The 27341-nt window shown below is 38.5% G+C and overlaps 1 protein-coding gene and 1 non-coding gene across 2 annotated transcripts in view; one reads left to right on the plus strand and one right to left on the minus strand.

Moving 5' to 3' along the window:
- mrpl13 (mitochondrial ribosomal protein L13) overlaps positions 1 to 27341 on the minus strand; it is a 58873-nt gene that overhangs the window by 18626 nt on the left and 12906 nt on the right. Inside the window, exons 3-6 of the mRNA XM_042332470.1 lie at positions 24900 to 24993; positions 24327 to 24387; positions 18312 to 18398; positions 5564 to 5685 (exon numbers count right to left, since the gene is read on the minus strand). Of these exons, the coding sequence (XP_042188404.1) occupies positions 5564 to 5685; positions 18312 to 18398; positions 24327 to 24387; positions 24900 to 24993 (364 nt within the window). The remainder of the gene's footprint in view (positions 1 to 5563; positions 5686 to 18311; positions 18399 to 24326; positions 24388 to 24899; positions 24994 to 27341) is intronic.
- trnaa-ugc lies at positions 9319 to 9390 on the plus strand. Its single transcript has one exon. It is a non-coding gene; the product is annotated as a tRNA-Ala (tRNA).

The following is a 27341-nucleotide window of genomic DNA, read 5'->3' on the forward strand; positions in this document are numbered from 1 at the left end:
GCATGGCACTGAGAATAGATGTGGAGTCTTCTGGAGCTCCACTGAAAGAAGGCTGTGCAAGTGTGAAGAAAGCAGAGACAAATACTTCATTGGCACCCAAGCTGCGGGTACCAACCAATGGGCTTTGGAATGTCCTCCTTTGGATGAGGGGGGAAAGATGTCCAGAAGTGAGGTTAAAGAGGAAGGTCTTAAAGTGGACTTTGACAGAGGTGAGGGAAGGGATGAGTCAAAGAGACTTTGGATGGAGTTCCTGAGAGTGGTCTGGTAGGTGGGGTGCAGGATGTGAAGCAGGCCAGTGCCCACTGAGTGGAGTTAGCAGCTGGGTTGGAAAGGTTTGAGGAGGTTGCAGAATTAGGGCAGGGCAAGACTATGGAGGGATTTAAAGATTAGGACGAGGATCTTGAAATCCATCTACAGGAAAATGGGGAGTCAGTGGAGTTGGGCGAGGATGGGGGTAATAGGCTCACGGAATCTAGGTGCGGGAAAGGACACAAACTGCAGATTTCTGGATGGTATCTGGCAAGCGGAGAGTTGGTGTTGTCTAGCCTGGAGTGTAATGAAAACATGGATAAGGATCTTGGTCGCCTGAAGAGAGATGTAGTTGCCGAGGTGGACCATTTTATGTAAGTGGTAAAAAGCTGAGCGGATTTCATATAGAGCATAGATAGTTTGGGACATATGTGCATTCGACCGCAAGGAAGGTGGAAGGCGAACTACATGGACCTTGGTCTTTTTTCGTCTTGCATTTCCTATGTTCTTATGGATCAGAGCATGAATGCGAGGTTTAAAAGATTGTTGCGAATCGATCAAAACACTGAGGTTTCCCACAGACTCCACAAAGTGCATCCAAGTAGTTAGATGCTGTCAGTGCCTGAAGTTCCAGCTGTTCTTTCATTTTAATATTAAAGTAATTTGCCTCATGTAAAATACAGACAACTAATTGTTTTTATGCTGTACAGAACTTTGCGTCGCATATTAGTGTTTGTAACTCACCGACAATACAGAACATGGAAAAGTAAATCCTGCTTCTAATAGCAGGAGCAAGTCAAGTTTAAAGATCGCCTGAAACAGTGAGCATAGCTGTAGCAAGGTTTTAAGATGATGCCAAATCAGTTTTAAATGACATTAGGTAGTAACAACATTGCAAACACAAAGGACCAGTTTAAAAGTTGTGTAATTTTTAGAAGAGGCTGGATAGATTTTTTTTAAAATAAACTATTAGTCCGTGGAGTCCTGTAGCTCAGTGGTTAGAGCACTCGCTTTGCAAGTGAGAGACCTGAGTTCAATTCCAGGCAGGGCGAAACCTTGGGCAAGTTTCCTTACTCCACACGCCTAATAATAATCCCTCCAAAACAAAAACAATAATAAATTGGTCATTTTCAATCTACGACTGTTTGTGGGACATTGCTGTGCGCAATTGGCTGCCGCGTTCGCCCACAAATATACAGTCAATTCACTTTACAGTCTATTCTGTGAAGCGCTTTGGGACGTCCTCCCGACGTGAAAAGCGCTATATCAAATGCAAGGATTATTATTATTATTATTATTATTCTGAAGATCGTTTTGTGAATTAAAGGAGATTGGAAAACATTTTCTTTATACACACGATGAATAGAAAGTGGAATTCTCTTATCACAAATTTGTTGAAGCAGAGTCCCCAAATTCTTTTAAGAGAATCAGACCTATGCTCGAAGACGAGAAATAATAAAGGGCAAGAGCAGGAATGTGGGATTAGGTTAGGTAACTCTTAGGGAGAAAAACACCAGTGCAGACGTGATGGGCTAAATAATAATAAAAATAATAATAATCCATGCATTTGATATAGCACTTTTCACATCTTCTAGACGTCTCAAAGCGCTTCACAGAATATGCTGTAAAGTGAAGTGACTGTATATTTGTGGGCGAAACGCGACAGCCAATTGCGCATGGTTTCTGCTTTGCAACATTCTATGATTCTACATGATGCCGACAGTCTAAATAATCACAAACCTCTGCTGTCAGATTGTAATTGTTGATGCCCCAAATTAAGTCACTTCATGCAAGGATTATTATTATTTACTCTGGTGAACATGACGACAAATATTGATGGTTCCGAAACCAATGGAACAATCCTGAGTATCTATCTCTGCACCAAAATCTCATGCATATTATACTTTAGTGCTGCTGCTTTCTATATTGCAGCTCTAAAAGGCACACTGCAGTCAATTGTCCCACCAGTTTTAAAGAGAAATGACTTAATTGGAACAAGCTCTGACAGGCATTGAGAGCGGGAAGCAATTTAATATAAGGGTTTGGAAAAATAGTTGCTAGTGAATAAGAATTCCTGAGACAAAATTACAGGAATGATGGGCAAATTGACTTTTTTAAAAAAAACTTAAGCATAAAATAGTGAGATATAATTCATTTCTGAAATGGCTCTTCATGCTGACACAAAACTCTTTCCATCACGCCATTTCTTTAAATCTGATTGTCTGTAATGCAGCCTACCAGACACCATGAATTATTTGGTTTGAATCCCGAGCCAAATTGTAGTACCCCCAACTACTGCCTTGTCTGAGACCAGCTAACTCAACACAGACCAGAGATTCAATCCTGTGACTGTTTTGGTGTGTGTAGCACAGTGGTATAGGTCACTCAGGGAACTTTTAACAATTTTCCCCATTGCAGCACACAAATAAATGACAGAAACAGCAATCATATGGTCACAAATCACATTAATCTGAAATGTATCATTACTTTGTTCCCAATTCCACTATTAACAAGATCCAAATGATTCAAAACACTGCTGCCCATGTCCTCATCTGTACCATTCTCCGCAACTTTTTTTTATTTGATAATGATCTTACGTTCCTGCCCTCTGGTACTGAATTCTACAAATCAGCTTCCCACCAGGCAGTTGTAATATTTCATTGAAATATTTCCCTGAAAAAGTTCCCTGAGTGACCTATACCACTGTGCTACACACACCAAAAAAGTCACAGGATTGAATCTTTGGTCTGTGTTGAGTGTGTGTCATTTTACACCATTTGAACTTTTCCTACCATCTATTCTTTCCTTTGCAGAACAAGTCTTATTTTGGATTCCACTTCAACAGATTTAATCAGGAGCCAAATATTTTGTATTGTATGAGCAGATTTAAAAAATAATCCTCCCCCTCCCCGTTATGACTCATGTATTTCATGATGTGACATTTAGCAATCTTTTTCACAAATGCAATGCCAATGCATATCGTAAAAAAAAACTTAGGCTTGTTGCTCTTGAATAAAAGCACTATCTAAAGGAACAAGGCTAGCATTCCATTGAACGCAATCCAGTTTCAGTTTAGCAGCTTTTTGTTATTACTCGTTTTTACAACATGTAAGAAAAGTGCAATTTATTTCAAAAATGTCCCCCCAAATTTATAATAAGTAGCATACATAGCAAAACAAACTGGAGCTGGGAACTGAAGAGTGGCTTGTGCCGACGTGACAAGCAGATAACTTTAAGGTCCTTGTGAACAATTTTCATAGGCATGTAATGAACATTGTAATCAAACATCTGGCCAGCACAGTGCAACCTCTAATCTTGCCGGACATTGTGTTTAGTTTTTGTCTTTTAATTTTATATTAGACATTTTTGAGTGCTTAGAAAATTGTGGGTTTCGAGCAAGATTCATTACACTTCTAGGTGAGATTGTATTTTATTTGAATAAGTATCTTTAGGGTTTTCTATTGAACACCTGGTTACTTCTGAACGCGATGGAGTTGAACAATAAGACCACTGAATCAGCCTTTTTCGTAAATTCTAAGTTTGACAGGAGTCTAATTTTAATTTTAATGCTATGCAGGAAAACCTAATGCAATACAATCATATGTATAGGAGGAAATAAATACTTCTGTTCTGAGATTGAGAACTGAGAAATTAATTTTATACAATTGACTATAGCAATACGGACAAATACAATGAGGTTAGTAACTCACTGTTTTGGAATAGAGGACAGAAATAATTCTGCTGTATGTGCAACGATATCATGCGAACTATATGTGCTATTAATAAATAAGTAGTTCAGCTTTTAAGGAATCTTAAGGCAAGAGATGAAAGTTCATTGCTTTTTTCCAAATTTTCTCCTGCAAAGGAAAAAATGTACGGTGGAAAAAGTTCTCCAACTTTTGAGTAGGTTCAGCAGCAACTAACCAATTTTTTGGGGGGGTGGGGGAAGGCAACTGACTGTCTGATACATGTGGAAACCAATCACTATAGTAAGAGCATCCAACCAAGACAGAGTTCCACATTCATAGGGCTTTGGTTTGCAGATTAATGGAGCTGAATGGGAAGAGTCTCTTCTCTCAGTGACTGGTCTGCCCCTCTAAGACTTGCTGATGATGCAGGCTGGCTGGTCTGTCAACAGCAGTGCCCTGGAGTACTGTGGACCCTGTCTGGCTCAGGAACTGGACTACCAAGACTGCCACAGAGGATTAACTCAAATCCGGCATTCTGTTGTCAAGTATATCATCTTGAAGTCAGCTCAGCCCTAAGAAGACCTCACTTACTTCCTCCCAAAACTGTTGGTCAATTAATTTATGTTATCTGCAACGCTATAAAAGTTATCTTGCAGGTGTTTTGCCCACAAAATATACGGTCAATTCACTTTACAGTCTATTCTGTGAAGCGCTTTGAGACGTCGAGAAAACATGAAAAGCGCTATATCAAATGCAAGGATTATTATTATTATTATTTGTCTTGAGGCATTTCATGTATAACATTGGACATAATTAATGCTGCAGGACATTGTTAGACAATAACAAATGCAATAAAACAATAATGTTTGGCCACTGCAGAAGCAGCAGCTCGGAATTAAGTTTAAATTAAGATCCCCGATTTCACATTATTTTATGATACACTGTCTAAAAATCCTAACAGTTAGTACGATATGGTTCATTAGTTCTCCAGTTTCCTGTCTCCCAGCCCTCCCTGGTAAAAGTAAATAAATATTTCAACAATACGGTGCCAGCTAATAAATTAGTATTAAATTCACAATCGCAAATAGATGGGTCCCCATGGACCTACAGTACTGTACTGAATGGCATATTCTGCACATCTTCACATCTTGTAGCTATAATTCAGACACATTCATTTCCAGATGTTTCCTTTGGTTGTGAAATAAAAGGATGTTTGCATTTGCCAAAGCTAAACTCACACAACCTTTAATACTATAGGAATATCAGATTCTGGAATTGGATTTTACAGGGGAAAGCAATTTCTTTTTCTTTATGAAAAGGCTGTATCAGGAACACAGCTGTCAAATCTGATTTATTTGAAAAGCTGAAGGTGAAAAGCTGATTATTAGCAGAGCAGTAAATCATTCCCCTTTATGACTCAGTGAGGAAGAAGTATAAACACAGCAACCTCCAGTGCAACACTAAAGTCAGTACTCAGAAACACAAAATCCGGTTATTCAACACAGAATGTTATTGTTCTGAGGCAAATCCAGGGTAAAGCCCAAGTGAAAGTCAATATTTAAAAGCAGTGAAACATGCAGTTTTGTAGAGTAATACAATCTACTGAAAGGATCTGTCCTACTTACGGTGTCCACAGTCTCGGAAAAGCATTAACCTCCTCTTGAGTGTACTCATTCAACTTTTTCGGCACTTGGCGAGGCTGTGAAAGTTCTTCTACCAGATTCTTAAGAATTTCATCTGGAATTACCTAATGAATAGAAATATATACAATCAGACTATGTTGATTTGCTGACACGTTATGTCAGATCTGTTCATGTTTTAAAATACTTCAATACACATTACACTGCTGACATTCTTCCAGGCAGTCAAGGATTAAAAACTCGGCCACTGAGAGACACTGACTGATTTTGTTTCCTCAATTTAAATGACATAAATAAACAGTGAATGGTGAAATAACTAGTAAGCAGCTTTATCCCCTGGTGGATCCACCAATTACAAGTGGACATAACATTAAAATTAGGATTGAATCAAGAAAAAATTCTTCTCACATTTACTTTGAATATCAAAACCAGAGTCTGGGCTCAATATATGAAATAAGTATCTATCCATGCCTTTATCCCAATCTACCCCGTGATTCACTCCAGTCCCATTTGCTGGATGAAGTGTCAGTTGAGGGATTTAAGAAAAAAATGGATAGATACTGAGGGAAGTAAAACACATAAAAGGATATAGATATCCTCTTCAATATCTATATGCTTCCTCATCCACAGACATGGGGTCAAGTTCCACATGTATGTGGATGACACCCAATTGTACCTCTCTGCCTCCACTATTGACTCCAGGACCACTGCTGTGCTGACAGAATGTCTGTCAGACATCAAGTCCTGGATGAGAGCTAACTTTCTTCAGTTGAACGTCAACAAGACCGAGGCTCACCTGATTGGCTCCCATCAGCGCCTCCTCACCTCAGGCGCAGACAGCATCACCATCCATGGTTGCCCATTCCACCTCACTGAGCCAGTCTGGAACCTTGGGGTCTTATTTGACCCTCAACTGTCCTTTCTACCCCACATCTGTGCCATGACCCACTCTGCCTTCCCGCACCTCTGCAACATTGCCCGGCTCCGACCCTGTCGCAGGGCGCCAAAACCCTCAAACACGCTTCATTACATCGAGGCTCGATTATACAAACTCACTGCTTGTCGGCGTCCACAACTCCTTCCTCCACAGGCTCCAGATCATTCAGAACTCTGCAGCCCGTGTCCTCTCGCACACTAGGCTCCGCGACCCTATCACCCCCATTCTTGCCCAACCCCACTGGCTTCCCTTCACACAGGGGATACAGTTCAAGATCCTGGTCCTCATCTTCAAAACAGGGATTCTTCCCACTTGATTTTCAATAACTATGCAATCCAAAGCCTAAGGAATCGATGATCCTAACTGGACAAACAGTAGGAAGCTTGCCATAGCGCTCTCAATGGCAAGCGATTCGGTTTTAGTTGGTTATGGATTTCATGCCACATAGCACTTCTTTTGCTGTTTTCCTGACTGAGGCTTTTTCAAACCCATTCTTTTGACTCCAGAGCTCCATTTCTGGGACAAAAGAATAGAGTCTTGTAAAAAACAGTTATGGCTTTAATATTGTAAGTGTCAGAGGCCATATTATAGCCGATATCCAAATAGAACTCAGCGTAAGTGAGCCCAAAATTATAACAGTAAAACTTTTGTTGAAATGAAAGTGATTTGTTTTCGCATAGGGGACTGCATGCAGTGTAGAACAACATGCATTAGCTCTGCTCAAGTAATCTCTCATTTATTTTGGAAGGTGCCCAAAAAGATAGATAAAACAGGCTTCTACTACTGCCTTGATCAAAGTAGTAAAAAAATGCACAAATGAACAAACTTAATTACAAGTTAATTACAAATTAATATAATAATTTATTGTCTGGTTTTCTCTCCTCCTCTCAAGGTAGCTATATGAGCTAGGATGTACAATAAACATGGGCAAAATTGACTGCCAGTCACAGGTACAACTGATGCACACCAGATGTATGGGCTAAGATTGTTCTGTGCAATCCAGTTTCATTCAGCAGCACACTTACTGTGAATTTTGATGCCAGATTCTTGTAATTTTTGCCTTTTGTGCTTCTGAGATAGAAGTGTTTCCGTATACTGGTTCTATTTTATTTTTTCATCCTCCATAATCTAGAATGTTCTTACTACATCATCTGGACTAATCTGTCGGGTTGATAACTGCTTTCTTTCATGTAAACTCAATACTGAATTTTATATGTCCTTGCCGCTTCAAAAAGGCATAGATTGAAATACAGAACATCAGTTGTTAATAATAATACTTGCATTTTGATATGGTGCCTTAAAGCACTTCACAACATTTACTGTAATGTGCAGCGATTATATTTGTCGCAGTCAATTTTGCACAGAGCAAAGATCCACCAACAGTCACTAAGTGAATGAGCAATTTTATCTGGGGGATTGCTGATCACGACATGGAAGAAACTCCCTTCTATTCCCAAGTAGTGCCATGGGATCCTTAGTGGCCATCTGAACAGACAGACTTTTCTTACACTATATCAGCAGCTACATTTAATTAAAAAAAGAATGGATATTATACAAACAGTTACAAACAAAACACCAGAAACAGAAAACATTGAATCTGATATCAGCACTAAACTAGGAAGCAACAAACTGTATTGAAGGGTTTAATTTACTCTATGAAGGTAGAACAGAACTTCAGAAACATCAGTTCTAATACAGTTAAAAAAAAGGCTTTCTTTTCCTTCAATCATGTAACATGATTCCCACCCATTGATAAATGCTGTCTGAGTTCCAGTAGAGTGGTTCTACTAACCACTCATCATCTTACAAAACTGAACTGGTTTACTGGCAAATGTCCTTGGCTGTGTATCATTCACCTTCCGATATCTCTCTTCTCCTGTATAAGGATGTAATGTTCTGGAAGCCAGAACTTGTCTGCCAGTTGTCGTCTATTTAATATTGGATGTCTACCATAATTGTTACAACAATTTGCATTTATATAGCGCTGCTCAAAGCAGGGTAGTGTCCCAGAGAAAAGGAATTTTATTTGAAGGAATGTTCATTTTATGCTCATATTGCAAGATGTATTAACAATCACATGCTTAGACAAGCTGTACTAGAAATCAAACAAGGGCACCCATTATATATATGGTTATAAATGATGGAGTTTGTGATCTGACACACTCAGAAATTGAAAGCACAAATTAAGACCTGAAGCAGACATTTCGAAGGTAAACAACAACAAAACATCATCTTAAATCGTTGCTATTAGAAACAAGGCCTTTTCAACTTGCTAGGGCTTGCAAGTAATTTACGGAGTTTACAGATCAAAAGGAAAGCAACATAACTAATTGTAACTGAGAAATCAGGGAATCTTTGTTCTTGTCAAAGAGATTACTTTTGATTCATCGTATGTTTCTAGCAGCGTCTTTTCTTGAAGGAGGCAGGTCTTCTGTCTTTGAGGTCCTAAGTGCTTTTCATAACTTTTTAAATCCTTTGGATTGCTGCATGGAGACTGGTGACTGAACAAGCTCCTACCTAACCGTTCATCTTTCACTTGCTCCCAATTGTGCAGTTGAATATTTTTTATTTTTATTTTCACTTTGGGCTTATCTTAGTGCAACATAACTGGAGAGGACTGATGTATATGAGTGAGCTCTAATGTTGGGAGGACAGAAACCTCAGAAAGCAAGGCTAGCTGCTAAGTTACATAGTGACAACACTTCTTAATTGACTCCATGTCTGTCCATAAATCAATTTTGAGCAAAAGAGACTGAACAAGTTAAAATAAAATTTTATATATCTACTGATACACAATTTGAGGAGTCTTGTAGCTCAGTGGTTAGAGCACTCGCCTTGCAAGCGAGAGACCTGGGTTCAATTCCCGGCAGGGCGAACCTTGGACAAGTTTCCTTACTCCACACGCCTGATAATAATCCCTCAAGAAAAAAAATGTAATAAAATTGGTTACTTCAATCTACGACTGTTTGTGGGACACTGCTGTGCGCTACTGGCTGTTGTGTTTCGCCCACAAATATGCACTCAATTCACTTTACAGCATATTCTGTGAAGCTCTTTGAGACATCTAGAAAATGTGAAAAGTGCTATATCAAATGCAATTATTATTATTATTACTACTACTACTGTGCACTAACAGCCTAACCAAAACTTGAAGGCAAATGAATCACAAATTAAAAAGTGCAGAATTTTAAACTAGTCTTTTTCTGAATCTAATGTTCTGGCAGTGAGAACTGCTGTCTTCTGTACCGGTTTTCTTCTATTTGAAATTACGTGTCCACCACAATTTGTATTTAAGGAATATTCAGTGTCAGCTCATTGAGATTCATTGAGCTGGTACTGCTTTAAATCAAGGCTCATTTTACTAACTGATCAAAGATCAGCTTACATTTGCCACATCCACACTATAAGTCTGCTTCCACTCATTGCAACCATTTGTTGCTCATGACAGTGAATGTAAATATTAAGGAGCCTTTCATAACTATGCCTGGTGTGAGAAATAGAAATGTCACATTGGTGCTCTTTTCTAAGAGGTTTCTCGTCTGGATTGTGTTTTTTTAGCACACCTTGGGCTTCATCCTGTAGCTCAGTGATTAGAGCACTTGCCTTGCAAGTGAGAGGTTTGGGTTCAATTCCAAGCAGGGCGAAATGTTGGGCAAGTTTCCTTACTCCACACTCCTCTGTTTACCTAGCACTAAGTAGTTGTTAGTCGATTGGCGGATCACTTTTCCGGCGGTAATAATTCCTTAAAAAAAACATTTGGTCACTGAATCCACGACTGTTTGTGAAACACTGCTGTGCGCAATTGGCTGCCTCATCTCGCCCATAAAATATACAGTATATTCTCTAAAGTGCTTTGAGGCGTCTCAAAGATGTGGTAAGGCGCTACATCAAATGCAAGGATTATTATTATTATCCCATATATAATCCATTCGACACTTGACCTGGTATCTTTGATGACACCACTGGATGCAAAAAGGGGAAAAGTGCTCCACTTCGTAAAACAGAATCCCAACAAAATAAATTGAGGCTGTACCAATTAGTTCCTTGAAACATGACTGGATAAATTTCTGGTTGGGAATGGTCTTGGCAGGAATTTCAATAAGGTGCAGATTAGAATCAACAAATACACCAAGAGTCAAAATGTTACTGGGCACTGAGGGAATGGGCTAATGTGGCTGTGGGGGACAGCAGGCCAAGGTTCAATAGTCAATATGGATGTATATTCTGGAGGTTTTGCTCGATTATCTTTAGGTATCATGCATTATCCTTGCAGAACTTATCTCCAGGAGACAGAGTAAGTAAATTCTGTAATAAGATAGGATTTTGCATGGATAGAATAGGGGCTTGTTGCAGATTTTGTTTTTAAAAAACAGGTGTCTGACACATGTAGAAACCCGTCAGTATGGTTAAAAGTTCAAACCAGACTATTGGAAGTTCCACATTTGTATGGAATGTTCCATGTGTGTGGACTCAACCTGCTAATCTAATCCTGGAAAAGTATTATGCACAGGCTGGTGAGAACCATGGTTTGGGGATCCTAGAGTGTGCACTGGGGTACTGCTTCAGTTTAACCAGTTAAAACCCCACGGCCTGCATGTAAAACACTGACTGGCAAGTTTCTTGCTGTTTGTTCAGCTAGGACTGGCCTACACTTCAGGGTTTTGTGTTCCAGGGTTAACAGGAACCGAGTGGGAAGATTCTCTGCTGTTGAATCTCATTGTAGGTCCACTGCTTTAGGTACTGCTGCAACCAAGGCTCTCTGGTCTGTCATAAAAATTGCCTTGGAGTACCACAGCTATCCCTGGCTCAGGAACTGGACTACTAAAAGTTCCACCGCGAGTCAACCTGAATCTGATTTCCTGGAATGTCACCTTGGAGCCAGAGCTCATCCCTAAAGAGACCCTGCTTACTCAACCCCTCCCCTCCACAAGAAGATAGTCACTCGGGGAGAAAGATGATGATTTCAATGGGCTTGAAAAAGCACTGTTAAAAATAAATAGTAATATTACTGGGAGCTCACCATCAGATAAAGCTCCATTGCAAAGTACCCTAATTGAAAGACTTCAGATCTGACCTGAGCTCTCATTATAACTGAGAACTTGCTAGTATATGACGTATATGGAGTTCGGTGTGACATCCATCGAGTTCCCTATATGAGGTACCCTATCCATTCCAAAACACTTTTATGGCACCTTCTCCATTTACACTACATTTTTCTCCTTTTAAGCTCCTTTTCGGCCCATTTGTAAGAAAATAATGGCACTTTCTCTAACAATTAAAAGTGTTGCACGAATCAGAAAGGTGATTTGAGGAGAAAGAATAAAAATAAAGTCAATCATGTCTACAAGTGGATGAATTGAACATATTGAGTCTTGGCAAGAAGAGTTTTATTCCTCTTGGCATCAGATTTAAAAAGGGGATTGAACCAGATGGCTGGTGACCCAAGCGTTCATCCAGATCTTTATTTCAAAACAATTATGTGCAGGAATGAATTGTTAAATCTCTCCAAAACAGTCATTATTTTAAAGATTGCATCAGTCTCAACACTATGTTACCCTTGGATGAAACCAACTAATCTATAGAAGAGAAATCTCTTGATTATATAGGTGATTGAACAATAAAAAGTGTTGGCAGTCTCTATGTTAGATTTTTCCTATATTCAGTACTTGCAAGCGCTTTGCAAGCGAGAGACCTGAGTTCATTTCCAGGCAGGACGAAACCTTGGGCAAGTTTCCTTACTCCACACAGAGCCTAATAATAATCCCTCCAAAACCAAAAACAATAATAAATTGGTCATTTTCAATCCACGACTGTTTGTGGGACATTGCTGTGCGCAATTGGCTGCCGCGTTCGCCCACAAATATACAGTCAATTCACTTTACAGTGTGTTCTGTGAAGCGCTTTGGGACGTCCTCCCGACGTGAAAAGCGCTATATCAAATGCAAGGATTAATTTTTTAATCCGAAAAAGTACACGTCTCAATAGATAAAACGACACTAGGTATAAAATGGCCTAAAGGTGTGCTTGTCGTTTGTACAATTCAGTAGCATAAAAATGCTCTTCTATTTTATAAAAAATAATTCTTGCATTTGATATAGCTGTTTTAATGTCAAAACGGCTCAAAGTATTTTATAGGCAACTTACCAACAAATACACAGTCATCACCCTTGACAGTAATTACTTATAAAGCACTTTCAGACTTTGACGTTATAGGTGCCAGCTCTGAAAGATCTATCCATTTAGACCCACTTTTATCTTCTCCCCCAATTTATATATATTTTATATTTTTCTTTATCAAATATTTGTCCATTCCATTTTAAGTAGCTCCTTGGAGGGAGGTAAGCGGGGTCTCCTTGGAGCTGAAGTGGCTCCAAGGTGACATGTTTGGCAAAGGAATATCGGAATCGAGCCAGCCATCTGTGGTGTTCTCGGTAGTCTGATTCCTGAGCCAGGCCAGTCCGCAGTATTTCCAGGCACTGCTAATAACAGCCTGGCTTAGGGGCAGGAATTGGAAGGACAGAACAATCATTGGGAACAGAGAATTTTCCACCTCAGATACTATTAACCCTGCAAGCCAAAGCCCTAACGGGCAGGGTGGCCCTAGCTGGACAAGCAGTGGGAAAGCTTACCAGATCAATGGCAAGCTATGCGGTTTTAGTTGGTTGGACTCCAGCAGTATCCCAACACACACCGTGGGGTCCCGAAGCCTTGGCTCTTGCCAACCCGTGCCTAATATTTTTCAGAATTAAGTAAGCAGGATGGGTCCCTCCAGAGAGTGTGAATTCCATTCCAACTATCTATCACTGTATTTTCTGTGTGTAGCTGGGATGTATGGAATTCTCAGCTTGGTTTGGATACTCTTAAGCATGGTGATAGGTTTCCTCATGCATCAGATACCCGGCTGACCAAAAAAAACACTTTTATGGATTCTGCTTCAACCACTGGTTTTGGTAGAGAATTCCTGGGCAGAAATTCCACCTGGGTCTAGATTTATTCCACTTATTTTAATTTTGATGCTGGTTTTCTGTAAGTTCTTTAAAGGGTGATGCTGGAAGTGATTTTGGTGGTGACCTGATGAACTGGAAGAAGACCCTTGTTTATACGTAGAAGTGAAATAAGTCCTGAAAAGTCTGAACATTTTTAGTTGCATGCAACGTAATATGGAACAGTGTACGATTTTATCCGATTACAACAGTGATCTGGCTGTACGAGGTGATCACTGGTATGGTTAATCACAGGATTAGAGAATGAGAGACATATAAGAATAGTCATAGAGTCAGACTTAGAAAATTGATAGTCAGAAAGGCAGAGAGTCAGAAAGAGAGGCAGAACCACTGTATAGTGGTGGGGTAGGGGGGAGAAGAAGAGCTGTCACTTTGTGGGGAGAGACTTAATATAAAGATAGAAACAGAGAAAATAAAAAGGCTGATCCCGTGTGCACGCATTAAGCGCTCCGGGACGCTACCCCGTGTGAAGGGCACTATATAAATGCAAGTTGTTGTTGTATGGACAGCCAATCTCTTGCTGTGAGGCTTTGATTAGTACCGTACAATTTATTCTGTGTGATACCCAGATACCTGCTTTATCTGCATAATAATAATAATAATAATCGTTGCATTTGATATAGCGCTTTTCACGTCAGGAGGACGTCCCAAAGCGCTTCACAGAACACACTGTAAAGTGAATTGACTATATTTGTGGGCGAACGCGGCAGCCAATTGCGCACAGCAATGTCCCACAAACAGTCGTGGATTGAAGTGACCAATTTATTATTGTTTTTGGTTTTGGAGGGATTATTATTAGGCGTTTGGAGTAAGGAAACTTGCCCAAGGTTTCGCCCTGCCTGGAATTGAACTCAGGTCTCTCGCTTGCAAAGCGAGTGCTCTAACCACTGAGCTACAGGACTCCACAATATTGCATATTCACAATAGGGCTGACACCAATTAGTTATTGGGCTCTTTTCTGTATAGTCCAGTTTGAAGGACATCAATTTACCCGCACTTTCTATTTTCTGTCACCTGGGCAGTTTTCTATCATTACTGTCACATTCTTGTAATTAAAAAAATTCAAGAAGGTGAAAAAATGCTAATTGCACACTTAGGAGTTGCACTGAGCATTCCATTAACTGCAGGATAATGAAGAATGGTCAAGGTACTATCAGTATAAATTACCCTTAAAATGATCTGGACTGTGGTATTGCTGTACAGCTGTACTCACTGCTAACTGGAGTAAAATGAAAACAATTCCTATTAAATTGGTAACTGTAACTCCCTCTCATCAAAATTCTTAGTTATTCAGCACTATCACAGCTGGATAACAGGTTTAAAAAGCCAATGCTACTGGTATCCAAATTTTCTTTAAAACATTGAGTCTGAAAAAGAATTGTAATACTTTTGTGGTTTGGCAGGAGACAAATTCATAGTACTTCAGAGATTGGTGTATGAGACTTGCAGCCCACAGTCTGTGCATGGTGTCTGTGAATCAAATATCTAAAAGTTGCTTTTAACAGTAAAATTAAAATTGGCAGAGATTTGGACAGCCCCTGCTTTAGAGTTTTACAGTTCTATACACAAACAAAAACTAAAATGAAGCAAAAAGCAAAATATTCTCAAATACAATTGAAAGAAATATATGTATGATTTAATTTAATATGAGGATTGCAATACTGTAGTTTACATTATGAACTAACCAAAGTCCAGGCAACTACTTTGTTTTCACAATTTCAGGTCCATTAATATTTAAACAGTTCCACTTGCACATTGAACCATTTTTCATCCCACATATCTGGCAATAGAAGGAGGCATGGGGTTGCACTGCAGTAATGTAGACTCATTAAGGTGAATAATATCTCGATTGTGAAGTGGAAAGAAATACAGTATTTCCTTTAGTTTAATAGCGATCTCTTACACTGACTGGGCTTATACTGCCAAGAATGAGGGGTGAGTTTGCTTAAATATGGGAAGGCTTGCACATATTTTGTGCCAGAGGTAGAGCAATTTATATAGTACTTTCAAAAGTACAGTAAAAAAAAGCCTCCAATGTAAATTTGCTGGACAACTATATTCTTAAACAGTCACTACAGTTGCGATAACTGTCAAGCACTTTGAGATGCGCTCTTGACCTGAAAGGAGCTACATCAAATATAAAGTTTATTATCATTGTTATACAAATAGTGATAATCGTACTTGCAACTCAATCAAAATAATTATGAAGAAGAATAAAATGCAAGAAAGAATCGAACACACAAAAAGAACATTTTGATAACAACTTGCATTTATATAATGGCCTTCATGCAGGGTAGAGTCTCAGAGCGCTTAACAATGGGGAAGCCTGATGCCCAGCCGGGGGGAGGGAAGAGGTGACCGTAAGCACCGTCAAAGAGGAAGATCCTTGATTTGATTCATCAAGTCTATTACTTTCACAGAGCACATTCAATGTACCTTATTGTGAACACCACCAATTTTGTCTCCAGCAGAAACATTCTAAATAATGAATCATTTCCCTAACCTAAAGTAACTAAGAAAAACCTCAGAATATTTATCCACATCCTTATCTTCCCCATTCAACCTTGATCTACCGGGTGCCAAGTAAAATAGTAGCACAGGAACCATTGTATCCACGCAGGATTCAATCGTGCAAGTCTACACCCAACTATACAAACCCCAATCTCATTCCCATCCAAATATTTATCCAACTTTCTTTTGATGGATGTGATCAACACCCATCACATCCATCATCAAATGCAAGAGTTATTATTATCCACTGCTCTGTGTGTGGGACAGAATTTGTTCCACTCTGCAGTCTTACTTGACACATATTAATTTTAAACCTGTATCCTCTAGCTCTGTGATCACAGTGCAAGCCAAACAGCATACACAACTGTTGCCTCTCAGAGCTTAATAAGTCTTCATTATCTTAATAAGTCTTAATAACCCTTCAATATTCTTTTCTCCAAAAAAAACATTTTTGACCCACCTCTCATAAATCTAAAGCCATATGTCCCAGAATGATCCTTGTGCTTCTCCAATCCCTCTCCAAAACTTTGGGGTCTAATTTGCATTACTCGACCTCCCCACCCCATTTTTTACGTTGTCTTTTTATTTCCCCACTTTGATTGTTTGGGAGATTCGTAGTTAAATATATTCCAAATCTTACAAAGCAAATGGCTTTGAAAACTCACTAACCAGTTAATATACTAAATGCAGCTTGTGAATTACCACAAATTAGATCTCTTTGCCCCTTTTGAGATCGGATGCCCCAAAACTGACACAAATATAACCACCACCAACAACACATCCATTACATGTGTATAGTGCCTTTCACATCGGGATGACGTGCCAACAGCAAGGCATCCACTTAAAAAATGAGCAAATGTGTTTAGAACATAATATGTTCCAGACTCCAATGTCAACACATTAAAACCTATTGTTCAACACATTCAAAGTATGGAACTTTAGGATACAGGACATTATTTTTTAAAGGCACATCTTGGAACCCCATCGAAATTTTAATCGCCGAAGGAAAATTAAATCCAACACAGGTTCATTGCCATAAAAGGCGTATCTCCTTTAGAAAATAAATCTATTCAATATAAAATTTTCTTTCCAGTAAAAGACATGCATGTTTTCAATTATAATTTTTTTTCCCTAAAGAGGATTAATTAATTCATGAACACTGCTTGACTATGACAGAGGAATCAATGACAGTTTTTTTAAAATCATCGTTTCATCTTCCCATCCAAGAAAAATTGCTCCAAGTGTTCTTCAGCTGTTGAACCAACAAGCTGCAGATTCTTCTGAAGTCTTTTGCCAGTAAAGCCATCCTTTCTCACAATGCAACCTATATTTATATTGTGTCTTTCATGTTGGGAAGATGCCTCAAAGCACATTACACAGTTAGCTGGGCACCCAAGCTGGGAGGGGAGGTGGGGTTGCTGGTGAGCTGAAGGGGTGTGGGGATGATAATCAAAAGCATGGTCAGAGCAGTAAGTCTTGCGGCAGCTTTAAAAGTTAGGTGGGAAGGGGTGAGGGACTCAAGGATGGAGTTCCAGGGAGCAGAATGGGTGAAAGTTTGCCGAACAACGATGGGGCAGATGGAACTGAGGACATGAAGCAAGCCAGTGTTCACTGAACAAAAGGAACGGATGAGTTATTAAGTTGTAAGAGGTCTCACTTTGTGACTATAGCTCCCTAATATGCATGTTGCAGCTGCTGAAACCTAGCTTAAGACATAAATATGGATCACACATCTATTATGTTTTGGACAGCAGGGTGCCTGACACATGCGGAAACCCATCACTATGCTTGAGTATCCAAACCCAACTAAGAATTCCATGCATCCTATTCCATGCATTGGAAATCCAAGAGGTAGATTGTTGGAATGGAATGCACACTCTCTATCTGGAATGACACATCCTGCTTACATAATTCTGAAAAGGAGTAGGAGCAGGTTGTCAAGAGCCAAAGCTTGGGGACCCAAGTGTGTGTTGGGTTACTGCTGGAGTCTAACCAGCTAAAACTGCATAGCTTGCCATTGATATCGCTCTCTGGCAAGCTTTCCCACTGCTTGTCCAGCTAGGACCAACCTACCCATCAGGGCTTTGGTTTGCATAATTACCGAGATCATCACACATCTATAGGGGTATACGGTTAGAATTGACTTTTATCTTGGAACTTTTCGACGAACTTACCCACTTACATGCAAGTCTAATGTATATTCACTCCCAAATGACAAGAAACAACAGAATGAGTTTAGTTGTTTAACAGCGAAAATAACATTGAGATCTGTTAGACTTACTTCATCTGGGAAGAGATGTAGCCGTTGCATCATGGTCCTTCTATGTAGATTCTTCGGCAGCATACCGTAAATGGCAAGTTTTACGATCTGTTAAGAAAACACACCTTTATAACTCAAGCCGCTTTGTTTATAATTATCTTAAGATAGAACAAGAGCATTAAGTTGTCAGAAATATTAAAAGAATACACAATCCAACCTATTGTGACTAGTATTACAATAGCTACAGACAAAATTGGGCAAAAACACTTTAGTTACCAATGATTATGCTGCAACCAAGTATTGATAAAACTGAGTGTACAAATTCTAAAAGAACAAAGTTTTTTCTAAAAATAGTAATATAATAACAATCCTCGCATTTAACCTTTCATGTCAGGATGACTCAGCTTCACATGATTTACTGTAAAGTGTAGTAACTGTCTAGGCTGTATGTTGTTGAGGCAGCCAATTTGCACACAATGTCCCACAAATAGCCACAAAATAAACAGTTGCATTTGGAGGATCGTTGACCAGGACATGGGGAGAAACTCCTTTCTCTTTTCAAATAGTGCCATGGATGTTTTAACATCCTGCTGAACAAGCAGACAGGGTCTTGATTTAATTATTTTGATTCCAAAGGACAACATTTCCAACAGTATCGCAGCCCCCACCACCACCCCACCAAGTACTGCAGTAGAATATCAGCCAAAATTATACGAGTTCAAAGTCCCAGTGTGGATCTCGAAACCACAACCTTTTGACTCAGAGGCAAGAGTGCTACAAACTGAACCGGACTGAAAAATACAACAGTGTGATCGTTACATTCCAAAAAGGAAGATCTAAGTGAACAAAATGCACTTGAGAATTTACATAAAATTTTACAACAGACATGTGTGGATTTCTTCCTTAAAGTGGTTAACTCATCTCCATGAAGTTTCAATATAAAGACAAGACAAATTTTAAAAGCCATCTTTCAACCAATCTTCCACATTAGAACACCATTACTTTTGTGACTGGATAACTCCAAATATAGATTGAATCAGTGTCTAGGTGTATGATAATATGGTGACTATATCTCTCCATGAGGAGGTGGGAAGACACTAAAACCCCATGGATAATTACCATGATTTGCATTTTCAGGTTCTCCATTTATGCAATTGTGAAGCAAATTTCTTCTGTGTGCTGTTGTCTTGATTACATGTAGAAACAGGAAAGGGAGGAGTTGCTTTACACTGACAATAAGTGCTTCTAACCAGAGGATTAAAAGAAGACTTGCACAATACATTTTTGATTTTATAGCAATAGCAGACACTAGGGCAGCAGTGTGTACTGCATCTTAAAGCATTTTCAAAATAAATTGACTCCACTTAAATCTGTGCTGTTTATTAGTATTGATTTACCTAATTAACACATGTACATTTATTTATGAGTATATTAAATAAAAGATGCAAACATTGTTAATCAAAAGTTAAAGAATATATATTTTTAAAAAGTGACTTCCCACAAAATTACTAGCTGATCTTGAATGTTTTATCAGCTTGCCAGCACATTGGCTTTGAGTTTGGCTGTAACAAAACTAGGATACAACTACAATGTGTAAACTGCTGACTTGTACTAACACATAGATTGGATTTTTAAGGTCTAATATTTGGAACATTTTAACTTCCAGTGTATTGTTCAATAAGGGTGGAGACAGTAACTTAGGAAACTCACTGGTGCAGATAGTTAATGTTCTCTACTCCCTTGTTGCTTTTGGAAACAGTGTATGTCCTATGCACAATGAAAGGCTGTGGAAAAACTATTTTTTCCCTTTATGTTTGCAGCAGTTAATCTTTATAGATTTTGTTTAAAAATTAAAGTGCTTATAAATAATAATAATAATAATCCTTGCAATTGATACAGAGCATTATCATGTCTTTGAGACATCTCAAAGCGCTTCACAAAATATACTGTAAAGTGAATTGACTATAGTTTGTGGGAGAAATGCGGCAGCCAATTGCGCACAGCAGTGTCCCACAAACAGTCGTGGATTCAATTGACCAATTTTTTTTAAAAAAGGAATTATTAACCCCGGAAAAATGATAAATAACAACAGCAACAACAACTTGCATTTACATAGCACCTTTCACGCGAAGTAATGTCCCGGAGCGCTTAAACTGCAGTGATATGGCTGTAATATATAAAATAATAGTTGAATTTGATATAGTACCTTAGCACCTTTCACGAGGCTGCCTCAAAACGACTCACAAGATTCATGGTAAACTCTAGAGATTATTATTTCTGGAAGCGAGTATATATTTTTCCTTAGCATTTCAGAAAAAGCTAATTTTGGACAATTCTTCAAAACAATTGTAATTTTGAAGCCAGTAGGCTTTCTGTGAGTTCTTTTAGGTGCTGCTGATTCTTGAAAGGCTTTAAAATTAAGAATGAATTTAAGAATTATCCAAAATTTGCACACCCTGAAATACGAAGATAAAAAAGTCTAAACCTAGACCCAGGTGGAATTTTTCTCCATACACAGATATTATTGGTTTGAAACAATAATTTGACATACTTGAATAAATCACCCTGATTTCAGCAGTTTCAAACACAACTGAGATTGTGAAATGGCAACACAAAACTAGATTGGATTATAAAGTAACATTTTATTGGGATTTTGAACTCGCAAACTATATTGATTGGGTGCTGATTTTTTAGGGTGCTGTTCTTCAGGTGATGTGTTAAACCAAGGTCTCATCAGCTCATTCAGGTGAATATTAAAGATATTAAAGATAATAATAATCCTTGCATTTATAACCCTTGCATTTTGATACAGCACCTTATCACGTCTTCAAGACGCCTCAAAGCGTTTCACAGAATATACTGTAAAGTGAATTGACTGTATATTTTATGGGCTAAACATGGCAGCCAATTGCATACAGCAGTGTCTGACATACAGTCGTGGATTGAGTGATCAAATTATTATTTTTTTAAATTTAATATTATTTTATTAAGAGATTATTATCCCTGGAAAAGCGATCCATCAATCGATTAACAATTGGGTTCCTACTTACTGCTTAGTAAACAGGCATGTGGAGTAAGGAAACTTGCCTAACATTTCACCCTGCCCAGGAATCTAACCTAGGTCCTCTTGCTTGCGAGATGAGTGCTCTAACCAATATGCTACAGGACTCCACCATCACAAAGAATACCATCGCACAATTTGAAAAGTGAGTTTTTCCTGGTATCCTGGCCAACAAACCCCCCCACCCCCAGAAAACAATTGGCAATCAGTTTGTGTGCAAACTGTCTTCTGCATTCCCATTTAAATTTGCGATATTCTCACTCAGAAGTTTCTACATGAAATTAAACATGCGCAATTCCCAAAAACATATAGGGCCATGAACCAAGAGTTAGGTTTGTTGTGAAAATAAATGTTGGTGCCAAAAGAGAAAACAGGTATATAGTAGTTCAGTGAAGGATGCCAGCATTGGTATGAATATGACTGACAGTTTTCAATTTTTATCTTTTTAAAAAAGATCACAAGGCAAGTTTGCTCCTAAAAATAATTTGAAAACCATATCATAATACAAATGTACGCCTCAGAAAGCAGAAATTCTATCATTATCCTGACTTTATATTGCTGATTTATTGTTGTAGAAATAGCCCACAGTGATTTGTGTCATTATCAAACTGTCCTGTTTTCTTGCATGGTTGCAGTGCCAAGAAGTTCTCCATCCCTTGTAAATTTCAGCAGAAATAGTATCATATACTGACTAAAATGACAAATAGAAAGCTATTTTTTTTCAGATAAATCATCTCATTGACCTTCAAGCAAATATCTAGAGCTCTAATTGATCGAGCTTCCACACAGAGCATATCTGAAATACATTATTTCTACAAAACAATGTCTAAGGCCTCCTGCCTTACTCCCCTGAGATTATACATAAATGTTCTATTTCTAAGCTGGGAGGTGGGGGGGGCGGGGGTGCTTCTGAGTGTTCAAATGCTTTACATGGGAGCTTGTGGCAGCCTGGCTCACTTTTTGTAAGGACAGGTCTTCTTTGTCCACTCTCTTTTGTAAATTGTGGGAAGCTTTTCAGAAAGAGCAGATTACTTCAGCAACACAAAAAGGGAGCCGACATTAACCTTGGTCATAGAAATCAACATTAAAACCCAGTAATCAGTTGCGGGAAAGCTGCTTGTTTGTGTGCTGCTGCAATGCCACAGCATATTTGGAGTAAAGCACTAGTTGTTTTTGCTCACATCTAAACTACAAATTGTTCACAATTCAAGGTATGCCCTTACAAAAATTGAACCAACCTACATTAGTCTCCCATGTAGACAAAATGATTGATTAATAAAGACGAAGCCTGGAAGTAGGTCATATGAACTCACTTCAAAGTTTTACTCCTCTTAAGAAAGCCAAGAGAGGAAGAAAGTAGATTTTCAAGGCAGTCCCTCTGAAAGTGGGAGGGAACTCACCATGTGCAGAACTATGGGGAAAGCACCAACTATTTACAATGCATGTCACAGTATGTCAGTGCATGAATGTGCAGAGTTCAGAAATACCACAAAAGTTATTTAATACCTGCACAATGATTAATAGGTTAGACATGGGCAATGACAACAGTTCTTACTGTGCTGTGGCATTTTGGCAGTGAACAATAAAACAACAGATATCGCTAATTTAATATCTATTAGCGTGACAAAATCATTTGTGGCACCTTTTTTTGTGCATCATTCTGAAAAACTTCTCACAGTCTACAAAAAATGAAAGTTACAAAAAGTTCAAGATCACTGCTTATGTCTTTTTGTAAACTTCACTTCTGCAAATGTGGAGGAAGAACTGAAGAGTTTCTTCTTGAACAAAAACGACTGAAAGCTTATTATGTTGAGGTTGGAAAAGGCAGATGGGTTCACCATTTTCACTTTTGAACAAGTGAAACAAGACACCACAAATTCTTTTGATATAATGGTGTTCAATGACGTAGCCATCTGCATTTACTTAAACTGGACATCTCTGTGATGGATTTAGAAAATCTGTTTGGTGTAGCACAGAGCACATCCAATACAAATGGGAATTGTGCAGGATTGTATCCAGGATTGCTGTCTCAGTGATTGATTATTACAAATTACACAACAAAGTGTGGTGTAGTGTGATCACAAAATGAACTATTATCCAGAATATTTTCATTATGAGCTGATAACTGAAGTATGGAAATAGCACTCCCAAGTGTTCAGTTATAGATTACATGAAAAAGCACAAGGCTTTAGTTTCAACATAACAGGTTCAGAGATAATTTCGGGTCATGCAAGAAAATCTCTCAAAGGCAAGGCTGTAAACATTTTTATAATAAATATTAAACATTTTTACATCAAGTGGAGATGGGTAAAATAGCATTTTTATAATATTGGTAATATTAATATTAAAATGGCATTTTAGTGCACCAAATCTACATGATAAATTGTATTCTGGCTTTATCTTCAGTGCTATGTGGAAGCACTTTCCAATGGTTTATCTCACTATCACGTCTGCTTCACCTATTCTGGATTTCGTAGAATCATAGAATTATACAGCACAGAAGGAGGCCATTCGGCCCATCGTGTCCGTGCCGGCTCTTTGAAAAGAGCTGTCCAATTCAATCCCACTCCCCTGCTCTCTCCCCAGAGCCGTGCAAACTTATCCTCCCCAAATAATCATCTATTTTCTCTTAAAAGCTGTTATCAAATTGGCTTCCACCACCCTTTCAGGCAATGCGTTCCAGATTCAAACAACTCGCTGTGTAAAAAAAATTCTCCTCACCTCCCCTCTGTTTCTTTTAACAACTATTTTAAATCAATGTTCTCGGGTTACCGAGGCACCCACCAGTGGACATATACAACATTGATTTTCTGCTGTGTCCCAAAAGAGAATTGCAGATATTTACAATGTTTTCTAAACAAATCCTGTGTTTCACCACCTGGATTTTTGAACTACATTCAAATGCAATTTAGAATTATTTGTGTTTAGGTCCTGAGGGAGAATAATAAATTATAATCGAGCAGTTCAGTACTTACTGCAATGGGGTCTTTGTGATGCAGTTGAGCGGCTGTCACTTGCTGAAATCCACCTGGGTAACTTGAAAATTAAAACAATGCTAAAGCATTTCCAAGATCTGTCAATACCAAAGGTCTTTAGTAAGTAACTATAGTAGCACAATTATTGCAGATACTGTTCAAGTATTTAACATACCTGCAACTAATGTAAACAGTTTAGTAATTTCTGGACCGTGTCTATTTATTTTCTCAAACAATATTAATAACAATAATTTTATATATATTTTATACATCTTTGTCTGTTTAAATGTAATTCATTGTGCTCAAGTTGTATTATGAACAGGCAACTGCAATTCATCATAGATACTTTAAAAGTGCAGGCTGCCATAATGTCTGTGAGCTTCTACAGTTACATTTTTTTTCAAGGTGGAATACATATAAGAAGCCAGGTTGAGAAGTCTGGTCAATAAACACAATCCTCCAGAAGGATTATTGAACATGATAACGGAAATATAGGCCAGCTGAGCACAATGAAATTTATTTGGCCCTGACCTAATATTGCAGCTCATTTATTCTTATTATGTTCTTACTTACCCACTGTGAGAGGAATACACCTTCTGTTCCCATTTATTTCCAGAGAATGCAATGTGTTGCGTATTTACCACCACAACATGATCTCCACAGTCACCTGCGAATAAGTTACATTTGGTTACTCAAGTGTTGATGGATGGTACATCTTTACACAAAAATACTTGACAGGTTTGGTAATGCAGTTTTATTTTGTGAATTGATGCATTTAAAAAATAAACTACCTGTACAAGCAACTCTGAAGACAACTAGACAAAATCCAGTTTAATCACCCAATCCTCAATACAATCAATCAATTTTCAAATTCAAAAGAAAAGTGTAGTCACACCTAATCGGATTATAGAGGATTGTACTGTTGGAAGGATAGTGTTGGCAAGTCAATGGTTATAAATGTGTATATTTCTATGGATATGCTCATGGTAAAATCATAACTAACTCTCTGACACTACAGTTGTATTTCTGCAGTAACCTCACTGAGAGAAAAATAGCTGGTGTGATAGCATTTGTGCGGTAAGGGCTGTTCAGAAGTTGAATTTGAAACACACTATGGTTGCACACCAGAGTTTTACTCTGCATCAAGTTCATACTAGATCTGACCTGGAAGTGCTTGGTTCTCTTTTTCAGTATGGAAAGTAGAAAAATACTCCATTCTGTAAGAATTGGCACCCTCATTCTGATAAAACATTAAGAAATTATCATTTATGAAATATTATTTTATGAAATGTAACAATACTTAATTTTTAATTTTACTTCTGTAAAATCTATTGTAGATGAGAAACTCAGTCTGCAGCAAACGGTGCATAAACTCATGTCGAACTAACATTACACATAACAGAGCACCAGCTTGTTGCAGCATGCCTCACACATTGAACCTTGATAGCTCGAAAAATCATCAGTAGTTTTTGTGGCGAAGGGAGTAATTATTGCCTAAAAAAAATTGTGAAGTGCCTTTTACAGTTACTACAACATAGGACATTGTAATAATCTTTGCATTTGATATGGTCCCTGATTGGGTCAAATCTTGTAAAGTGCTTTTTACAGGTAATTGCTGACAAGTGTAGTTTAGGAATAATTGTAGGCAATCCTGTCAGCCATTTGCGCACAGCAAGGTACCGCAAACAGCTATGAGGTGAATGACCAATTTTTCTGGATAATTTTTAGCCAGAACACCAGGAGAAAGAAACTCTTCTTTTTTTCAATATAGTATCATAGGATCGTAACGGCCACCTGATCGGACAGAAGACACCTCATTTAACATCTCATCCAAAGGCCAGCACCTCTCAGCAAAACAGTGCTGTGCCTAAGTGTAGGAGCTCATGTTATGGCATGGAGCTTAAAATCTTCTGACCCAGAGGCAAGAGTTTCTGTTAACTCAGTCAAGCTGACATAATAGTTCTTTGGGATAACTAATAATGTTTTCCACTTAAATTGCTTCTTTTTTAGAGTGCAATCTGCTAGAAAGCTTTCAAGAATTTCTGGAACCAGTAGACGAAGGTTTTTGTTCCAACTTGTCAGACTTTACAGGTGGGGTTGGTAGTGGTGAGAGGAATTCCTCCAGCAAGAATGTCGGCACGCCCAAATACTTCACAAGCCGGATTGTTTCCATGGCAAAGATCAACATCTCTTCCCCTACCCACTTTCTTTAAAAGCTCCAGTGACATTTGAAATTAGATTAGGATGTGGTTTACTCAGCTTTTCATATTTATGCAGATTTGATTCTAACCTAAAATGAGATGCACACCTATATGCAATACGATTTTAAAATAATCAAATCTCTTCCAATTATCAGGTGCTCAATTTTCAATGTTGATGAAGTAAGGATTAACTTGAATTGTCATAAACACATTTGTATTTACACAACAAACACAGGTTCCTATGTTTCGTAACTAGTAACTCAATTATGCATTGGCAGGCAGACTTTCAGCCATTCTGCCCTTGTTTCTGTAATATCCATTCCGAAGTCCCTCTGACTTGCTCCCTCTTCAAGGCATCTCTCTCTCTTTTTGGTCATCTTTCCTCTTCCAGAAGCCCCTTCAACTCCCATCCCCCGCTCAAGTACTCATCCAGCAGTGTGTACGTGCTTTGGGACAGCCTCCTGATGTGAAAGTCACAATATAAATGTAAACTATATTGTACTATAGCAGCGTTTCTCAAATGCGGCCGCTTGCGTGATTCTGTGAAACCACAGCAGCACCCCTCAAACACCCTCCTTCCCCCTCCCCCCACCCCCACCACACACACACTTAAATCGGTGAGAGTGCATTGGAGAAGAGGCAGCACATACAAGACCTTGAAGGTATTTGAATCATAGAAATTTATTGTATAGAATTTTTTTACAATTTATAGAACTATTATTTAGTTATTGTATTAGCACCAAGTATGGACAGGATCCAACCAAGCAATATGTGCTATCCTGCCAAGAAAGAAAGTTGATGATACACTCCCAAG

The sequence above is a fragment of the Callorhinchus milii genome, unplaced genomic scaffold (genome assembly GCF_018977255.1).
Source record: "Callorhinchus milii isolate IMCB2004 unplaced genomic scaffold, IMCB_Cmil_1.0 Scaffold2, whole genome shotgun sequence".
Classification (NCBI taxonomy): Eukaryota; Metazoa; Chordata; class Chondrichthyes; order Chimaeriformes; family Callorhinchidae; genus Callorhinchus; species Callorhinchus milii.